The sequence below is a fragment of the Pangasianodon hypophthalmus genome, chromosome 26, assembly GCF_027358585.1.
Source record: "Pangasianodon hypophthalmus isolate fPanHyp1 chromosome 26, fPanHyp1.pri, whole genome shotgun sequence".
NCBI classification, from domain to species: domain Eukaryota; kingdom Metazoa; phylum Chordata; class Actinopteri; order Siluriformes; family Pangasiidae; genus Pangasianodon; species Pangasianodon hypophthalmus.
This window is the reverse complement of record NC_069735.1, coordinates 9,282,048-9,301,257: the sequence shown is the minus strand read 5'-3', so window position 1 is coordinate 9,301,257 and position 19,210 is coordinate 9,282,048. Positions and strand designations below refer to the sequence as shown.

The following is a 19,210-nucleotide window of genomic DNA, read 5'->3' as shown; positions in this document are numbered from 1 at the left end:
TTGTCATCATCATCATGCAGGACCACGTGATTTTATGTGCGTGACCAGTGACTTCAGACACATTCTACGGCTCACGCTGCACTGATCAAATTGGTCGATTCTAATCCACTCAGTGCTGTCCACTGTGTCTTGCATGAAACATATTGCTTACTTAAACTTCTGAATACAAAGTGGGAGAGCAAAACTGTATGTATACTCCTCCTCTAATAAACGTAGTGGTACAGGTTCTCCACTTGCTCCTTTGCTCATCGGTCTATGCTCAACACTACAGCAAGATGAATTAAAGGGACACTAAAAATCTAATCTCTGTGTACTGCATATGTTGTGTATGTGTGGTTACCACAGGCAATAATTCCAACACATTTTCCTGTACTGGGGAAGAAAAAACTCAAAAAATTTACTCAAAACTCAATTATAATGAACAACTAATGGCAATTGTTGAAACATATCTACCCTAATTGCTGTGATTTATTATTATTATTATTATTATTATTATTTAAAAAACAACACTGTGGTTGTACTGATGCTTGTCCACTTGCACCATCTAGATGTAGGGCAGTTAATTATCATGACTGTCTGTTGGTTTTAATGGCATATTTTAATCTTTAAACTTTAAATTTACTACTTGGATAAAAGTAAATGAGTATTAAAACCCAAAGGGTAGTAGTAGAAATAGTAGTAGTAGTAGATGTAGTAGTAGAAGTAGTAGTACTTTAATAGGAATTTCTAAATAAACAACTTTAATAAGAATTTCTCTCAAATATGTCTCAACCTACGATCAATGCTTATCGTTTTGAGTTATTGTTACTGTATGTAGTCCTGCAGTTTAAACATTTACATTTTGTAATTAAATTTACCATCTGTCCTTAGACTGCCACTAAGACTTACTGTATAACAAATATAAAAAAATTCAAGTAACTCCCCTCCACACCCCACACCCAGGGAAATATGTTGATATATTCGTGTCCATAGTAATCACACATACACTGCAAATATCATGTGATAAGCTCACCTATATTTATAATTATGCTTTAATTAAACATATATATGTATGTATGTATGTATGTATGTATGTATGTATAAAACCTAGAGTTCACAAAAACTCGTTGAGGTTGAAAACTGCTTGATTACAGCTGTAATCAGTTTTATTACATTAACAAATAAGCACAATAAATAAATAAATACATAATTTTTTTCAGTAACAAAAGCACCTCTTTTCACATTCATTGAAATTTTTTTCCCTTCCTCAGATCTTAGGCATTTTTTTTCTTTAATATCTCTTTTTTCTCGTAACTTGGATCTTCCCCAGGCATTATCAGCCTGCTGAATGTTTGAATGCTCTCCTTTTATTGACTCACTATCACGATACCTGCGAAAAATGAGGGTGGGTTTCATGTAAATCACATGTATATGAGAGTAAATTGAGATATGTCGTATGCAACTTAAAAAATGGACTAATGGGCGGGAGCTTGAGTCAATGCAGCTGAAGCTGATTCATCATTCACGCTCAGATCACTGCTCGTTCTGATGTCGCCCGACAGTTTCATGAATCAGATGCATCATTCTGTCTGCTCAGATCTGCACTCGTTTCTGCACATCTTTGATGAATAAGTGCCATTGTTTTTATATTGCCAAGTTCAGCGAGAGTTTTCTGCCATCACAGAACATTATGTGAAACCTTAAATAAGTTACATCCGCCATTCCCCTGATGAGAGACCTCAGGACAGTCAAATCAATCACCTCAAATTTAGTGCGTGGAGGAACATCTAATATACTTCCCTCTGGGGATTTCCCTATCTAGGAAGTCGAAGAGATCTTTATATTCCATCTGTTTTCTTCTGCAATACAATATAATATTTGAATATAGAGAAAGACACACAGCTGCAAGGGTCATATACAAAAAAAAAATGTGACAAGTGCCTTCAGTCTTATAGAATGAATAGCAGTTAGGAGAGAAGGCTGAATGAGAAAAACGGGAGATGACAAAAGATGAGATTTAAAGCACTCTAAAAAGTCTCTGCCTTCACTTGTCTCAAGTGCAGCACTTAGTGTCTCTGTTTGCGCTAGCATGGCGCTAATCTCGTTTATAGGCCATATTCTGAGACGGTTTCTCCATGGACTCCATGGATATGAACAATAGCTCGACAATAGCAGCATCATAAAAGCTTAGAAAGGAAGTAAGAAAGGGTCTTAATGTGCAGAGCTAAACATTCAGTATAACCAAAACAGTCTGTAGAGTAGTGCTGTAGTGTCAGGCTCACACTCAAATAGATAAGATTCATTTGCTTGTAGTCTAGCATAGACCATGGTAGTGCTGCTTGTTTTTGTTTTAACATTATCATCTCTCCCTTCAAGTACACTCCTGGAAATATACATTATATTGAGCTTTTAATGGTCACAAATCATTGGTCTGAAAATGAGCAGGAATTAAACAAATGCACTCCTGAGAGCTCCTGTGCCACCATTTGCTCGTTTACTTTTGCTGCAGTGAACCGTAAACACGTATTAAACAGAAATTCACTTATATTCACTAGTCTTCTTGTACGCAAAGGTAAAATCATGATAATGATTAAAATTTTTTGATGTAAAATTCAAACTAACACATGTCTGAGTGTACAAAGTTTTCCAAAAATATCTTCTGTTTTTTCAGAAGATTATTCATTATTTGGTTATCTGTCACACTTCATGCAACCCATCAAGGGTTAAAAGCCTAAATATTAAAAAAAGAAATCAGAGGGAAGCTATCCCATACTAAGTTCCTTTATCTATTTGTTTATGTCTTGCTAATTTCCTGACCAAGGATTAGTTGTTAAGACCATTAAAAGCTTAATATTTTGCTATTTTGGGCTTTTCCCAGGACTACAGTACAGGTAAGCCTACAGTATGTACTGTAAATTGCAGAATGTTTTCAGTGGAAATAATCACCACAGTTATAATAAACAAATCAGTATGTGCAAAAACCACATGGATCAAAAATGCCCTTCTACAAGTATATTTAGACATGCTAGTACTATATCAAAATAATCATTCTTTTTTGATAGTTCAGTTTAGACATTGTACAAGCCATCTACAGCAGAGTTCACATGGACAGAATATAAGTTTTAATAGGACTTGTGACAACTTAATAGTCTGCTGAACATCAAGAGCTATTAACTGGACTATCCAAATAAAGTAAATAGAACAAGGGACAAGTTGATATTCTACAGATTATATACCAAATATTAACAACAGTAAACTGGACCGTTCAAATAAAGTGGAAGGAAAAAAGGATACGTTGTTCGTGTGTATAGATTATTAACTAAATGTCAACAACTATAAACTGCTGCCATATTGTTTCTATTTGATAGGCTGCTTAATGATTCACCATTTTTTTGTGTAGCCTGTGTACAATGGACTATCCAAATAAAAGATTTTTTTTTTAACCAAATAACCTGTATACTAGACAACAAACTCTCCAAGTATGCTTTAGTACTGTTGTAGCACCCTTGGGTAAACTTGTAGTATACTTGAATGATAGTAAACAGCAATTCTGTATGAAGAAATGCCTGGACAGTTAAATATTGGATCTTGATTCTTGTTCTTGGCTGACAGGAGTGGAACCTGAAGTGGTCTTTTGCTGTTGTAGCCTCAAAATCCACCTCAAGATTTGGCATGTTCTGAGATGCTTTTCTGCTCAGCACGACTATAAAGAGCGGCTATTTGAGTTCTTCCTGTCAGCTCAAACCAGTCTGGCTATTCTCCTCTGACTTCTCATCAACAAGGTGTTTTGGCCTGTAGAGCTGCTTTTTTTTTTTTTTTCCTGTTTTGTTTTGTCTTTCATCCCATTCTGTATAAACTCTATAAATGGTGTGGATGAAATTATATATATTATATATATAGTCAAATAATGGTGTATAAAAGATATACAGTTGTAAAATAAATGGGCAAATGGCTATCAAGGGGTTAGAGCACAACTGACTTGGCTGATGTTATTCCTTCAGCCGAGTTCTTTTTGTTCAAGACTCCTTAAAGACCACCCCGATCTTTTACAAAATTTGTGAAATTATAATTAGTGCTAGAAATTTAGTTGGATTTCATAAGAAACGTGCCGAGACTACAAAAACAGCACACGATACAGCCGAGACTCAATACTGTATGACAGGCATATATTCCAGCAGTGCAAGGTCTAGTTTACCTCATGGGATTTTATTCTTTGAAGTTTTATTACAAATCTGAACTTTGAATATCGCCAGAGGAAATGTTCACTTACCTGATGCCACTATGATTCCTGGTGCTGACTCTTTGCTGGCGATATTTCCAGATGTATAAGGGTTTGCTGACACATGGAGTTGCAAATGCAGGGAACAGTATGGCTACAATCAACACACACACCCACACACATTAATTTATGTCATTAACTGTGATGAAAATCAATATAAATTCTCTTTAAGTAGCTTCAACTAAACTGTCACTCTTTGGCCAAAAAGCCCTAATTACAAATCCCACAGCAGCACACACACTCCCACTGGTTGCATCCCAACATTAATTTTGATTGGAGTAACCTTTAATGGCACAATTCTCATTACACGTCTGCAAATGCCAATGGTAACCACATGTTGCACTGGCTGTTTGGGGGTTTATTAAAACTTTGACATTTTCTGACAAATAACTCTATAATGGGGGCTGAAGGGAAGGCCGGATGTGAAACCATTAATTAGTCAAATTTATCAAAGGGTAATTATTTTTTTGCTTGAGCATCTGAGTGAAGTAGACAAGTGCTACTCTGTCACAGCAGTGGTTTGCTGAGACATGTCTTTAACTACATAAAGACTAAATTGCAAACACTGGGCCTCATTTGTCAATCATGTAGTAAAGTTGTTTGGAAATGTTTTCATAGGCCGAACCGAACGAATATTTCCTGCGAGAATTACAAAAGTTTCGGTGACGCTAATTTTCTTCATACTGACATATAGTATGTATTGTATGTTGATAAATGCCAATTAATTGTAAATTATCAATGTTGCTCATGGAACAGCCTATTTGCATTTAGCAATGCCCACCAAACTCCATAAAAGGCAAAGTTCACAGACCTGAAAAATGACAAAATGATGACTAAATGGCAAAAGACCAAATCCAATTGGTGGTGTATGCTAATGCTGCATTCACCTAGAGATTGTAACTCATAATTCCCAACCTCGGACTAGAAAGAAGCAAAGCAACGCCCTACGCTGGATGGTCTCCTCAACTCCGAGTTCCTCAGAGTTCAGCGAAAGATGTCAAATCAACTTGGCTGTGCACAGCATCAGCAGTAAACAAAGTATCACTTTTCGATGTGTTGTTGTGTCATGCAGTTAAACTCATTCTGCTTCCTCCAGTTCTAACAGTGGGGATTTGGGCTAATATCAATACAAAGGTTTATGCAAATAATTTACCGTGTGCGATAATGAGCTGTGAACGAAGCCATGCTGCCACAACATAATTGCTGATCTCCTTAGAGAATACAGGCAGCTCAATACTTTATGTCACCTGACCTTTTAGTGGAAGGTTGATGCCATGCCATTGGACTTTGATGAGTGAGTGTGATGAGCGTTGCTCTTTTTGATGCTCAACTCTGACTACATTAGACATATTTTAGACAGGCGGCATTTAACAAGAGCTCTCAGTCTCATTATCACTCTCTCTCTCTTCCTAGCGTCTCTCGCTGTTCCTCTTTGTCACCCACCCTACCTCATAATGTACGCACTCGCACACACATGCACACCACTTTTTTTCTCATTCTTTCTTACCAGTATACAGTGGATGCTGTTCCCTCGTAGATCAGTAGAGGGCGCCTGCAGCAGCCTCCAGTCTCGGCCTTTATTGTACGTGATGTATGTCTTTACTTGGTCATCTAATTTCTTGTTGGCCAAAAACATCCCTTTAATTCCTGCTACCTGCAAACCAAGAACGAATCAGAACAAGAAGTCACTACATGTTCAATAACTGGGAACTTTAATCTGGCTGGTGGCGGCAATTTTTAGCATATGCTAATGGTGATGGGTGGCGACCTCAATCAAGGCAGTGGATTCCTCTCTCCAGGCCAGGCTTACAGGGCAAATGCTATCATCAATAGTGTAATTATATGATAGTGAGACAGGGTGAGACTGGGATTAATGTTGGCATATCTATATGCACAACTTGTGCTTAGCAAGATCTAAATTGAGTGCATGTCACAGAGAGATGCTGTGTATTACATTAACATCAATGCGGTAGCACAGAAGTCTGAGTCTTGTGCATGTGATGCCATGCACATTTACACTCAGTATCCAGCTTAGATGAGAAAAGATAGGAAGAAGCAGAACAGAAAGTATGAAAGTAAGAATTATTACCCTTAATCACCCTCAATGAATAAGGAATTGTCTCACTTTAGTTTGACTGCTGGTCTTAATAGCCGTGTTAGATTTCGATTTGGATAAGCAAAACTGGAATACCTCATATAGATCAATCATGACGTTGCCCTCAGGTCCCATGCTGCTCATTACATTCTCCAAGGCGAGTGTGTAGTACACTCCTCCGGCCTCTGAGACGTACAAGTTAAAGGTGTCATTCTGATTCCACTCCTGAACCGCTGCCACCACCCGGTTTTCATCCGTGCTGATCACGTGCAAGTCCTGGGAAGTAAAAGGAGGTATTGTTATTGTCTTTAGGCTAATGGTTAAAAAAATTACTTCACATATTCTCAACAGAAAAGAGTCTTTAGGGCAGGAGTCTTCAATATTGTCCACAAAGGGCCGGTGTGGCTGCAGGCTTTCATTCCAACCAGGCAGAAGTCACACCTGTTTCCACTTGTTTAATCAGTTCATCTTGGGCTCCATTCAACTATCAAGCATGCCTCGTATTTGGCTGGAATGAAAACCTCCAGCCACACAGGCCCTTTGAGAACAAGATTGAAGACCCCTGCTTTAGGACATTTTCTACTATATACAGTTTTAAAAAATATGTGTTTCCTGAACTTTCTTTTTCTTAACCACAAATAAAGCTCTAGTACCTCTGTTTATAACCTAATCTTCTTACAGAAAACAACACTACTGCCAAACTGAAATATATTTTTGTATATTATTCTCAGAAAAAATAAATAAATTTTGGTCAAAGTCCTGCTGTCTTTTCTCGGTTTCCCAGATTTCAGCCACTTTCACATCTTTTGGGTTTTCTCAGACCGCCACACATTTATCTTTTCTTTATCACTGTGATATTGTTTTCTAATACGTGGTGCACTGAGATGCTTTCATGAATTGTAAAGCTTCACTGACTTGACATTATACCAGAAGTTTTAAGTATTGTGCAAATAGAATAGAATCAAATTTTATTCCATACTGAGTATACTTGAAATTTTGAGGTTGCATCAAGTGAATGCATACAGTATAAACTCCAATCTTCTCTTTTACTAATGTAAATTTGTTCTTGAACTTTAGGTGGCAAAAATGCAAGTTACTGCCATAAATTATGAAAATTAATATTGAAAAAGAGCCAACACAAATCAAACTGCCAATATGCTGGCAGTTTGACATTTCATGGCTTTTAGCAACCTTAGTATTATTTTATTATTATTATTATTATTATTATTATTATTAGTAGTAGTAGTAGTAGTAGTAGTATTGTTGTTGTTGTTATTATTTTAATAAATTTGATTGATTGATTGATTGATTTGGGAACATTGTAAAACCAGCAAAGTTGCTGAGACCCCCCAAAAACTAAATGTACCCAAAACATTTCTTTGCAACATTTACATATATAAAAAAGCAACACTTTTAGCCTTAATGTGATTTTCATTTGCAATCAAGCGCAGCTGAATATAAATGTGGTGGCATGGAGTGAAGGGGCCATGTGGAGAGCCAGGCTGATCGTGCCCCGCTGTGCCAAATCAGATTAATAATCATGATCAGACCTTATTCTCTTTACCCAGCTCTGACACAGAACTAATATTCGTATTAGCTTTAAATTGAGCTTGTTGGGCTCGGCTAACATTGAAAACACACGCTGGCAATTTCCGAATTTCATCTACCACAGACCGTGCAGGCTTAGCTGCACACACCTAAAGGAGCTGTGGAACCTGATTGAATTACACATATTTTATTGTCATATGAAAGAAAGTGTGCAAAGGCTAAAATGAGAGGAATATCATATTTCATTTATATTAATAATACAGCGCTAGCAAAAAACAGTTCAGATCTTCTTAGTTTTCATTTGTGTGATGGTATTATTAGAGACTCTGTTAGTATCATGAGATGGAGCACAAATGTTAAACTAATACAGCTATGTATATTTATGCTGTCAATGTTCTGCCTAGGCATTACCTTTGGAAGCGTATATTTGGGAAGCTTCATTGGTGTGAACAGGTCTCGCCTTGATGACACGTAGTAGATTGGCCGACCGCCTGTCGACACCTTTGGATAATAGAGACAGACACAAACACAAGTACAAGAGGTTACTTTTAGACCAGGTGGCAATTTACCAGCGAGTACAAGCAGCCCGCTGTAAATGCTGTTAGGTGTTAGAGACAATTTATCAGCTCTAAATTGCTTGGTCACTTTGTCACATTGAATCGCTTCCCGAATTTAGCCCACACTGTATGAGCTTTATAGTTAGACAGGGAACGAAAAACATACAGAGCAAGATGATCGCAGGATGCCTTTGTGAACTTGCACAAAGCCAATTCCAGCTCTTTCTCATGGATGCCATCTTTCACCGTGGTGTTTTTAACAGTGTCTGGTGAATCTGTCACCACTTTGGGGTAAGCCACAGCTCTATTCCCCTGCCATGTCACCTCCGTTTATTACTCACCTGCACAAACACATACTCGTCCTGCACCACCAGGGAATTGGGGTCGATGTAGCCGGGGAAAGGTTTGCCCTTGTTGGCCTCTGTACAGTTCTGCAGCTTGCAGGTGATGTACAGAGCCTCTGAAAGAAACGGTAATGAAAAAAAGTCATTACAGAATGTTCTGGCTTTAGGAAGAAAGCAGGGACAAATGCAACAGAGTGCTGCTAATATTCTTTACTAGGTGTAGAAGGGTATGATAAAAGGACTATATCTATTTATATATCACTGTGAAGAGTATGGTGTTGCATGACATTGCAGCAGCATTGCAAATTACTAAATTATTTGTTTAGAGAAATGGCTAGAGTATGTTTTAAATTTCTGAGATGCAGATGTAGTTCTATGCACAGAGACTTGACAGCATTTTAAAATAATAATAATAATAATAATAATAATAATAATAAAATTTCTTCATAGTCTTCATTCATTCAGTCTTTGTGGATCGCCTAACTTCCACAGAGCGCAAAATCTCAAAATATAATATCAGATCAGATACCGAAATCACACTCTTGTCTACCTGTGATAAACATGAGCTAGTGTCATAGCAGCTGTCTAGTGGAATAGCTAGCTTAGCTAATGTTAGCAATGAACATATTGGCTTGATACGGTACATTTCCTCCTGTTAAATAAATCACAGAGAATTTGATAATATAAATCAAGTTTCATATACTGAAATAACATCTGTAAAAAAATACAAACCAGTGTATTAGCAGTTATCTAGTTGGGTAGCTAGCTTAGCTAATGTTACAGATTTTTTTTTTTTTTGCTTGATATGGTACACAGTGGCATCATATTCAAACTAAAGAGAATATGACAACGTAAATCAAGTTTCAGATACTGAAATCACATTCATTTCTATGTTTGACAAATATGAGCTAGTTTCTGAGCAGTTTGCTAATCTAGCTAGTTAGCTAGATAACTAATGCTAGTTGTATACAGACATGGGGTGGTTTCCTGTTGAAAATATGTAAAATCCTTGAATTTTTAATAAGGGTAAAGTTGTAAAGATGTTTTAGCTGATGTTTATTCATTTTGTTTGCATTACTCTACAAAGACTTTTATCAGGGGTACATTAAGTGCTACTCCCTGCTCTACTGGAACACCACATTCATAAAGGATGTCAATTCAAACAGCCATATGCCATGTCCATTGCTACTAAGCATGCTTAATACAAGATGTTTTTCTTTGATCATTTGTCAAAAGCTTAGTTATATAGTCTGAATAATGACGTGGCACTCAGGCAGCAGGTTGTTAATGTGTGCAATGACAAGCCTGGTCACAGGCCTAATTAGCACATATATAGTCACACTGATCAGCACAGTCGGTGGTGTGTAAAAAGAACAGACCTTCACTTCACTTGATGTAGCATAATACATACTCATAGTGCTCAAGAATGAAGTAGAATGGAAAATTTATTACACTTCATTTGTTTTATTTGAATGAATTGTTTATGTTACTAATTCAATCTGAATTACTAAATTTTTATTGGTTTTATAATTATCAGTTACAGTTGAAGCCAAATGTTCAGATACACCTAGGCTAATGATATTCAAACTCAATTTTAAATACTCCACAAGTCTCATGTTATCATATATACATTTACTGAGGTAGGTCAATTAGGGTATCTACTTTATTTCTCTAAGAGGTAATTTCCAAATAAGTGATAACAGACAGGGTTCTTTCAGATTTTTCAGATCCGGTTTTCAATGGGTAAAGGTTCATTCATCTCTTGGAGTTAATTTGTGCCCCTTTCCTGAATGATGCACTGTCTGTGTGGTCCCAAAATTTCTGATTTCCACATGTACTTTAAATGTTTTATGCATGTAGAAAAAAAATTAATGATGCCATTCGAATCTAAATAGTATAACTGTTATATCACTCTAAATCTATCTATAAATGGAAAAAAAACTTACAAGATCATTACTTCATTTTTAAAAAAAAAGGCTAGCGTTGGCAAATTGCTGTGGTATAAGACGAATAAAATGCTTTGGAATGGTGATAACGGCCGGTAATAATATCACAATGCCCCTGTCGTTGATTATTTTGCAATAACAACACATTCTGAGTTTTATTTCTCTTATACCACAGCAGTTTTCTCGGTCAGGTTTTATGCCTTACTTATCACAGCGTACATGTCGATATAACCCTACTCCCTACTCTGCAGTCAGATTTGTCAATAAACAGTTAGTGCAGGGATAACAGTGATGGGAAGCTTGGGGGAAAAGCCTCACACCTGTCTGCTAAGTACATCCCTGCCTTTCTGACTCTGCTATGATAATAGCGATGACATTCTGATGGCCTTATTGAATGTATAGTCCATCTGACCACGTCCCTAGTGGTCCAGCATTCAGCAGCATTATGTAGCTCAGAAATACCTCACAGCTCTTTCACGCATGTCGAGTCACTGGGTAAATGTCACGTGGCCGTGGCTTATAAAGTGCCATTACTCTTGATTGCTGGAAGTTGCTGAATGGCCAGCAAGCTCTGAAAATTTCACAATCTTTTTGCACATTAGACATGATCATATTAGGGTTTTAAGTTGCCTCTGAGCTGTACTTGAAGAACTTGGGAAAACAATCAGGAATTACTCAGTGATGATGATAGTTGACAGGTCAATGAAGAAGAATTCAAAGTAAACACAGTCTTACGTGTGTCTGAAATGGTAGTCTCCAGGTGAATCAGCCCAGGTTCTTTATCCAGACCCATTTTGGACCTAATGTGTGGGTGTGTGAGAGAGAGGAAACAGAGAGAGCGAGAGAGAGTTTTAATGAATTAATGTACGACTGAGACGTGCAAATGATTTTTTAAAATGCTATTTAAGTAAAATTGCCAAAGTTTAATTAACTGCTATATATAACCACATAGAGTTAAATGCACCAATATAAACACAATCAATATTAATTGGTTATATCAATGCTTCCTGCAATTTTTCTGGTATATGCTGCCATGGTATATTAACAGGTGCTGTTATAATACTGAACTATTCTGTACAAAAAACAACCTTTCAACAATGTCAAATCCAAACCTTGTAGGCTTTTTGAAAATTCGCCCCATGTGTGATACATAATAACAAGGATATGTGGTATCATTCTAGAGACAGCATTTTATGTGAAAGAAGCTACCTTGTTGACCCTGCACCTTTCAAGACCCTCAACCATTATTTTGACAGAAGTCATGGATACATCAGGTCATCATTAAACCCGAAACCTCTCATTTTCTTTCTTAAAAAATGCCCACAGGCATCACATAAAATTCTCTTACTTCCATCCTGTCTTTTACTTCATTGTGCCAAAAAAAATCATTATAACATGAACTATTCATTAAAGGGACAGTACAATCAGAGGGATATTCTTCAGAAGGGTATGCTGAAAAGGCAGAGGTGTCGTCTGTGTCTGTATTTATACGACGATATTGACAGTGTTCCAGATACTACATCCAAGCTTGTCCTTCATCTTCCACAGCAAACAGGTGAGATGGATCTTGTCGGTACCTGCAAAGATTTCCATGTCCTTTCACCGTCTGTTTTTTTTTTTTTTGGCAACCTTCCCTTAGGTACAGGGAGGGTGTTTGATGCGAGATCTGTAGCTGTGCTATACTTTTTGACCCATCTTCATTTCACTCAGATTTCATTTTTGAAACAATATTGAGAAGAATGAGATATGGGTTTGGATTAAAATGGGTACTTTGGTGCGGAAAACCCACATCCACCCACAGATATCTTACTGGAATAGGCTAATAATTTGAAAGTGATGGATAAACTGTAAAAACCTTCATACGCGATCAAGGTGTCTCATGTAATTCCTAAATGCTAAAGAGATGGCAAATAAAATATTTATGTGTAAACAATGAGTAATAGGCCTCATTTATCAAACTGTTATGTACAAATTTATTCAGAAATTGTTCACAGGAGCATTTACACAAGAAATGCTGTATTCATGAAAATCCAGTTAGTTCGGAAAAACGTTTGCATCCTACATGAGCTCTTGAGTGTGTGTAAATTTATGTATAACGAGACTCACTAATGTAAACCTCAACTTCAAATCATACTGTCCCGAGTTACAGCAATTATACACTTACTGTCCACCTTAGTAGGAACACCTGTACACCTGCACATTCATGCAGTTATCTAATCATCCAATCATATGGCAGCAGCACAATGCAAAAATCATGCAGATACAGGTCAAGAGCCTCAGTTAATGTTCACATTAAACATCAGAATGAAGAAAAAGTGTGATTTCTGTGACTTTAACCATGGCATGGTTGTTGGTACCAGAAGGGCTGGTTTGAGTATTTCAGATACTGCTGATCTCCTGAGAATTTCACACATAACAGTATCCAGGGTTTACACAGAATGGTGCAAAAAACAAAGAACACTGAGTGAGCGACAGCTCTGTGGGTGGAAACACCATGATGATAAGCGTGGTCAGAGGAAAATGGCCACTTTGGTTTGAGCAGAAAAGTGTCTCAGCATGTACAAAACATCAACCCTTGAGGTGGAACAGCAACAGCAGAAGACCACATTGGGTTCCACTCCTGTCAGCCAAGAACAGGCTATCATAGGAACAGGCTCACAGGAACTGATCAGATTTTTTGGACATGTCTTCAACTCTCTAATTTCAACACGGTGCTTCAGCCTGCAGACCCTCTGCACACAGGATATTTTTAGTCTTTCGCACCATTCTTTGTAAATGCTAAAGACTGTTATGTGTGAAAATCCCAGGAGATCAGCAGTTTCTGAAATACTCAAACCAGCCCATCTGGTACCAACAACCATGCCACAATCAAAGTCACAGAGATCACACTTTTTCTTCATTCTGATGTTTGATGTGAACATTAATGATAAACCTGTATCTGCATGATTTATTTTTTTGCATTGCCCTGCTGCCACATGATTAGCTGATTAGGTAATAACTGTGTGTGTGCACTTGGATGGATTAAAGGCAGAGCACAAATTCCTAGTATGGGTCACCATACTTGGCCACAAGTCACTTCACTTCACTTCACTTCACTAACTGCATGAATGTGAAGGTGTACAAGTGTTTCTAATAAAATGATAAAATGGACGGTTAGTGTATAAATTGTCAAGTTTAAATCACTTATTTATTTCAATTGTTTGCAACAATAATGAGATTTTTTTATATTGGTATATATTAATAAAGCAATTTAAAAAAAAAAGATTAATCACGTAACTAGGACAAAAGAAATGGTACCCTATAGCATGAAGAAGAGTATGTTAGTATGACTGTGTGGTAGTTAACACACTACAGTGGCTGAGCTGCATTATTGGACATGCTCTTTCACCATTTAATCACCATTTTTGTCATTTTCAGCTCTCAATGAGCTTCGCCTTTTAAGGAGTTTTATAGGTGTCACTAAATGTAAATCAGCTGTACCTGAACACAGTTGGTACTTCACAGATGATTGTCATTTATAAACATACGCTTGTAAGTACAAAGAAAAACTGAAATATTTTTGCAAATCTGGAGGGAAAAATGAATTCAGTTTGGTCTACAAAAAACATTCCCAACTTCACTAAAATATTGATAAATGATGGCCGTTGTTTTCTCAGCCAGCATTTGCTGAGTCTATTTGAAATAACTTCATAGTTTCGTGATTCATATTAAAGCAAGCAAGCATCTAGAATGCTCTTTAGTGCCTATGAACCCTGATAGAGGTGCTGCTAACACTTGGGCTGAGTTTGTTTAGGATTTCGGTCAGATGTTGGAGATCAGTACTGTCTGAAATGTTCCTCCATTGCTGTTTGACTAAAGCGTTCACAAAACCTAATCTTGGCCTAAATTGTCTCTAAGTGGCTGGATTTGACTGTATAAGATTATCCAAAGCAAATAAGGCACAGACGAAGGAAGAGAAACAGATGGATGGAGCAGTTTGGAGAAAGGAGATATTTCAGAGGAAAAATAGCTTAAAACCCTGGAGCAGAGATAATGCAATCTATTTGCTTTATCCAAGCGCTCTTAACACATTTAAATATATACATGCTATATATACATAGTTGAGCATGATAAATGTAGAAAAGTAGAGCAGATTTTGGTTAGTGGCTTAAAGATTCTATGTAGAACCCCATAACAGCTTCTATATCAAAGGGAATTATATAAAGAACCAACTTGGAACTCATTGGAAACCTAAATCTAGCTTAAATCAAATAGTTTTATGGCTTGTCCCATAGGAAAGCCCTTAAAGTTACTGCTGAACCCTAAACAGAGTGTTTCTCTTTCAGAGGATTGTGAAGTAGAAGCCCTTAAGAAAACCCTTAACTATCCAGTTAACTATTGTGGAATCCTTAAAGTGGTAAGTCTTTAGTGTGACTTAAGTCTTTAAGTGTTTAGCGTGTTGAAAGAGCTGATTCTATAAAACAGAACCATGCAAAAGTGAGGACTTCAGAAGTACTAACATTGCTAATAAGAAAATCCTAGCAGATAGAGAAACAGACTTTTACCCTAGTGTATTTCACTGGACAGAGGAGCTCCATGCTAACTGAATAAATGGTAAAGCATATTGGTTTAACTGATATTTAACTCAAATCTCTAGAAATGTTTGGATTTATAAGTAACCAGCTGAGTGTATAAGCTTTATACTTTATACAATTGTTACAAAATTACCATAATCACATGTCTGTAGTCAGGTTCATGTCAGCTGTTATACATGATAATATACTGTCTACAACCGTAAAGAAAAGATTTTTACAGTGCTGTTGATTAGCTGAATAATTTGCATATCTGTGCATCAGTATAAAGGTTTTGACCAAACAAATGATCTTTATAATTTTATTACTGACAGACAGGAACAGAAATAGAAACAGAAAATACTAATGATTAATAAGTAAATTAAATAAATAGTTAATGATTAGATTCATTAAAAAGAAAAAGAAAATTATTAAATTATAGCAAACATGCTGAAAGATGTTAAAATGGTGACATACAGCACAATCCACCCGACACTTTTTCTGCAAAACACAGACATGCGAAATCAAAATAAAATAGAAATGCTAATAATGATGGTTATTGGAGAGGGGTATATTTACAATTTATTTTCCAAATGTGTGCCAACAGTAAGAAAACAGCAAGACAAAAGTCCAGAATGTCACTGCTTAATTTTAAGCAGTGCAACCATGAGGAGATCACAGTTTCACCCTGGTTTGTATTGGCTCACAAGGCTTGTGAAATCACAGGTCAGAGTTAACCTAGATAAAGTTGGCATAAAAGAATAGTAACAGCTACCAGGTATAAATAAGTGTCTCAGGTCCTGTATGCTTTCCCCTTCAGGGACTTGGCTTTTCCACCGGGAGGATTTTATCTGTGTTTGGTCTGACTGCTGCTTTAGCTGAGAAAGCAGAAAAGTGTAGTGTTCAGGTGTCTCCCTGAAAGTCAAAAATCATAAATTCTACGGCTGAACCATGGATGTTGGCAGCACTGGGGCTTTAAGTAGAACTACTTTAGTAACCTGGGAAGCCGTAATGATCCAAAGAGCCCTTGGGGAACCATTACCATTACTCACTTATTTACTGTATTCAAACTGTTAAAGGTTACAGGTTAAATATAGAGCCCTAGAGGGTTTTTCAGTTTGTCCGTTTAGGTTAAATCTTAGAGGTTTTATTAGGGCTGTAGAACTCAAGTCCAGTCTCAAGATTTTTTTTTATTTACTTAGTCTTGGACTTGAAATTTTGTAAAAAATAATGTTTGTGCTGTCTTTTCTTTTCACATGCACAAAGTGTGTGCAAAAGTTCTTCTAGAAAACATAGCCTAATCATTGGCACAATGCAGGAATGAACCCAAATAGTAGAAGCAAAAGCTTGGCCTCAAATAGGTTTTGATGGTTTACGGTCTCGATCTTGACTTGGTCTCGCTTTCATTTGGACTCGATCTTGACTTGGCCTCAACTCCTTTAAGACTTGAAAAATTGATCTTGGCTAGTCCTGGTCTTGGACTTGACAAAAGAGATCTTGGTCCTAGGTTCTATATAGAACTCGACAACAGAAGGTTTCTCTTTTAGAGAAGGTTTCATTCAACCTTTTTTAGGGAGCGATAAAATCTTTAAACTCCTAAGCCCTTTAAACTCTCAACCCTTAAACTCTTTTTTTTTTCCTAAGCATGAACCAACAGTACAGTCCCCTGTGGAAGGAGATCTCAGTGGAAATCCATGTTCATATCTTCTATTTATTTCAGAGTGTTACAAAATGCAGGGCCTCAAAGTAATCAATGCTGGGTATTCAAAAGAAAGTGCCTACCAGTAGAATCGATTCGGCGCAACCCTTTCATGAACCAGCTGCCATCGTCGTCCAAACTCGACTGAGCTGTAAAGCTGCAGACAGAATGAAAAAACAGGATCAATTCATTAACTTGAATGAAAGGCAAATGCTGAGAGACCTTGTGTAATTATATGAATCATACAAAACTCAGCTAGTTCTTAGAAAAAAAGCATGACTCTAAAGTTTGACCCAACCATTATCATCTTTCAAAAAATAACACTAGCTCAAACTATATGGCTATTCAAAGTTCCTGAAATCCATCTTAATGGAAGCTAATTTAAATTGAATGTTGGCAGCACCCATGGTGTTCCAACTCACTTCTGAATTCAAACATCACATTATCCATCCACAAACAAGACAACAGCTGTGTTTATGTCTTCCCAGCAGGCTTTCAGTGTGGAAAAAAAAAAACAGCCTAAATGGGTCTTGAAAAGAACTTGATTTTTTTTTAAACTGCTTTATAACATGTGAGGGTGGTCTCACCAGGCATAGTGAGGCAAATCTAAAGCAGTGGGGGGTTTGTGCAGTCTGTGTTAGCAACCCTCGCATCACTAGGGTGCTGAAATCTCACAATTTGACTGGCTTCCAGAACTACTGCAAATGCCACCTGTGAGTTGATGGGTTTTGAAACAGAATCATAGATAAGCAAGATGAGTGTAGGGAAATTGTGGGTTACACCAGGGTTGACTGGGCCTTGAGGTGTCTAAATTTAATTATGATTTTCCAAAAAAACAGAACCCTGGGGTTCTTTGCCAGGGAAGATTGTACTTAAACAAGGTGGAGCGGTAGCTCAGCTCAAACAGGCACATGTTTGTGAATAGGGTAACATTAATTTGCTAATATAATATATTATTAGGCTACTGTGAACAGGAATAGGTTAGCCGCTAAAGGAATACCTCCAGTCTGGGGATGAATACAGTATTCGGAATGAACAGATAACATGTTCTAAATGAAAACAAATATAGATACGAATAAGAGGAGCACTATGCATTTTTTGCAGTTGTCGTTGCTTGTTTGTTTTGTTTTATTAGAAAGACTGACAGAAAGGTTCACAGTACATCTGGTTGAGACGTGCATCGGGACGGGGATGCTGTGAGACGCAACAAAAAAAAACTGCATGAGTGGGATGGTTTTACTTTTAATGTCAGATGTCAGATGTCAGATATAAAGCTCCTGGGACAAACAAGGACCACATTCATGAACGTACAGTATTAATAAATGTACATTCTTCATTCAGTCATCCTTAGTAACTGCCTGGTCAGGGTTACAGTGGTTTAAATGAGGCTACTAGTTACTGTATATATATATATATATATATATATATATATATATATATATATATATATATATAATGTAGACTAGTGCAAATGATCCAACTAAATTCGTTAAAAAATATCGTGAGCAGTTTTGACAAAAAATAAGGAGGGTACATGCTCACTGCACATGTGCCCCAGGTCCCCCCATTTGAGGGCTGTGTCTGTCTACAGTGTGAGACATGAATGAACCTGTCAATCATGACATCGTAGATTTCACATAAATTATAGTACAGACCAATTATGAACTCGAGTGAAGAACTAAAACAACTTCTCTTTATGAACCGTGAGTATAGTGTCATGCGATTAGGATTATGTCCAGATTTCATATAGGTTTTTATTTGTACTAATAACCAGCTGGCTGATGAACTAACAGCAGATATATTTTTTGTCTTCTCTGTCACTTGCCTATATCTTATGTAGATATTTTTTGTGGTAGTGTCACAAATGTGGAGACATGGATACAAGTGTGTGTGTGTGTGTGTGCATGTGTGTGTGAGTGTGTCCATTTTAATTTTGAATGCTAACAGTCTAATATCCACAATCATTTAACACCATGCTAGGAGTTAAATATAGTCTAAACATGCCAGGCTATTGCAGTGATTGCAAAAGAGAAAACATGCAGAAGTTTAACAAGCCACGTGCAACGAGCGGTCACACTCACAGAGCACAATTCTTTCCCTTTTGGCATGTTTTCCCAGTATACACACTATAAAATATAAGGTTCATGCTATATTGTGCTGTCATGTGCAATTAAAACAGCATGTGGGCTATATTTAATAGTTTAATTTTTTAA

At 37.0% G+C, this 19,210-nt stretch overlaps 1 protein-coding gene across 2 annotated transcripts in view; it reads right to left on the bottom strand.

The window, feature by feature from the left end:
* The window catches only part of LOC113537760 (VPS10 domain-containing receptor SorCS1), a 206,090-nt gene that overhangs the window by 39,477 nt on the left and 147,403 nt on the right, over positions 1–19,210 (bottom strand). For both annotated transcript variants that reach the window (XR_008301031.1, XM_026932397.3), the window contains exons 5-11: positions 17,081–17,154; positions 11,484–11,548; positions 8,800–8,918; positions 8,313–8,402; positions 6,450–6,629; positions 5,766–5,912; positions 4,250–4,352 (exon numbers count right to left, since the gene is read on the bottom strand). Coding sequence is in view for 1 of the 2 variants with exons in the window: in XM_026932397.3 (XP_026788198.3) it covers positions 4,250–4,352; positions 5,766–5,912; positions 6,450–6,629; positions 8,313–8,402; positions 8,800–8,918; positions 11,484–11,548; positions 17,081–17,154 (778 nt within the window). In the remaining variant the exon portion in view is untranslated. The remainder of the gene's footprint in view (positions 1–4,249; positions 4,353–5,765; positions 5,913–6,449; positions 6,630–8,312; positions 8,403–8,799; positions 8,919–11,483; positions 11,549–17,080; positions 17,155–19,210) is intronic.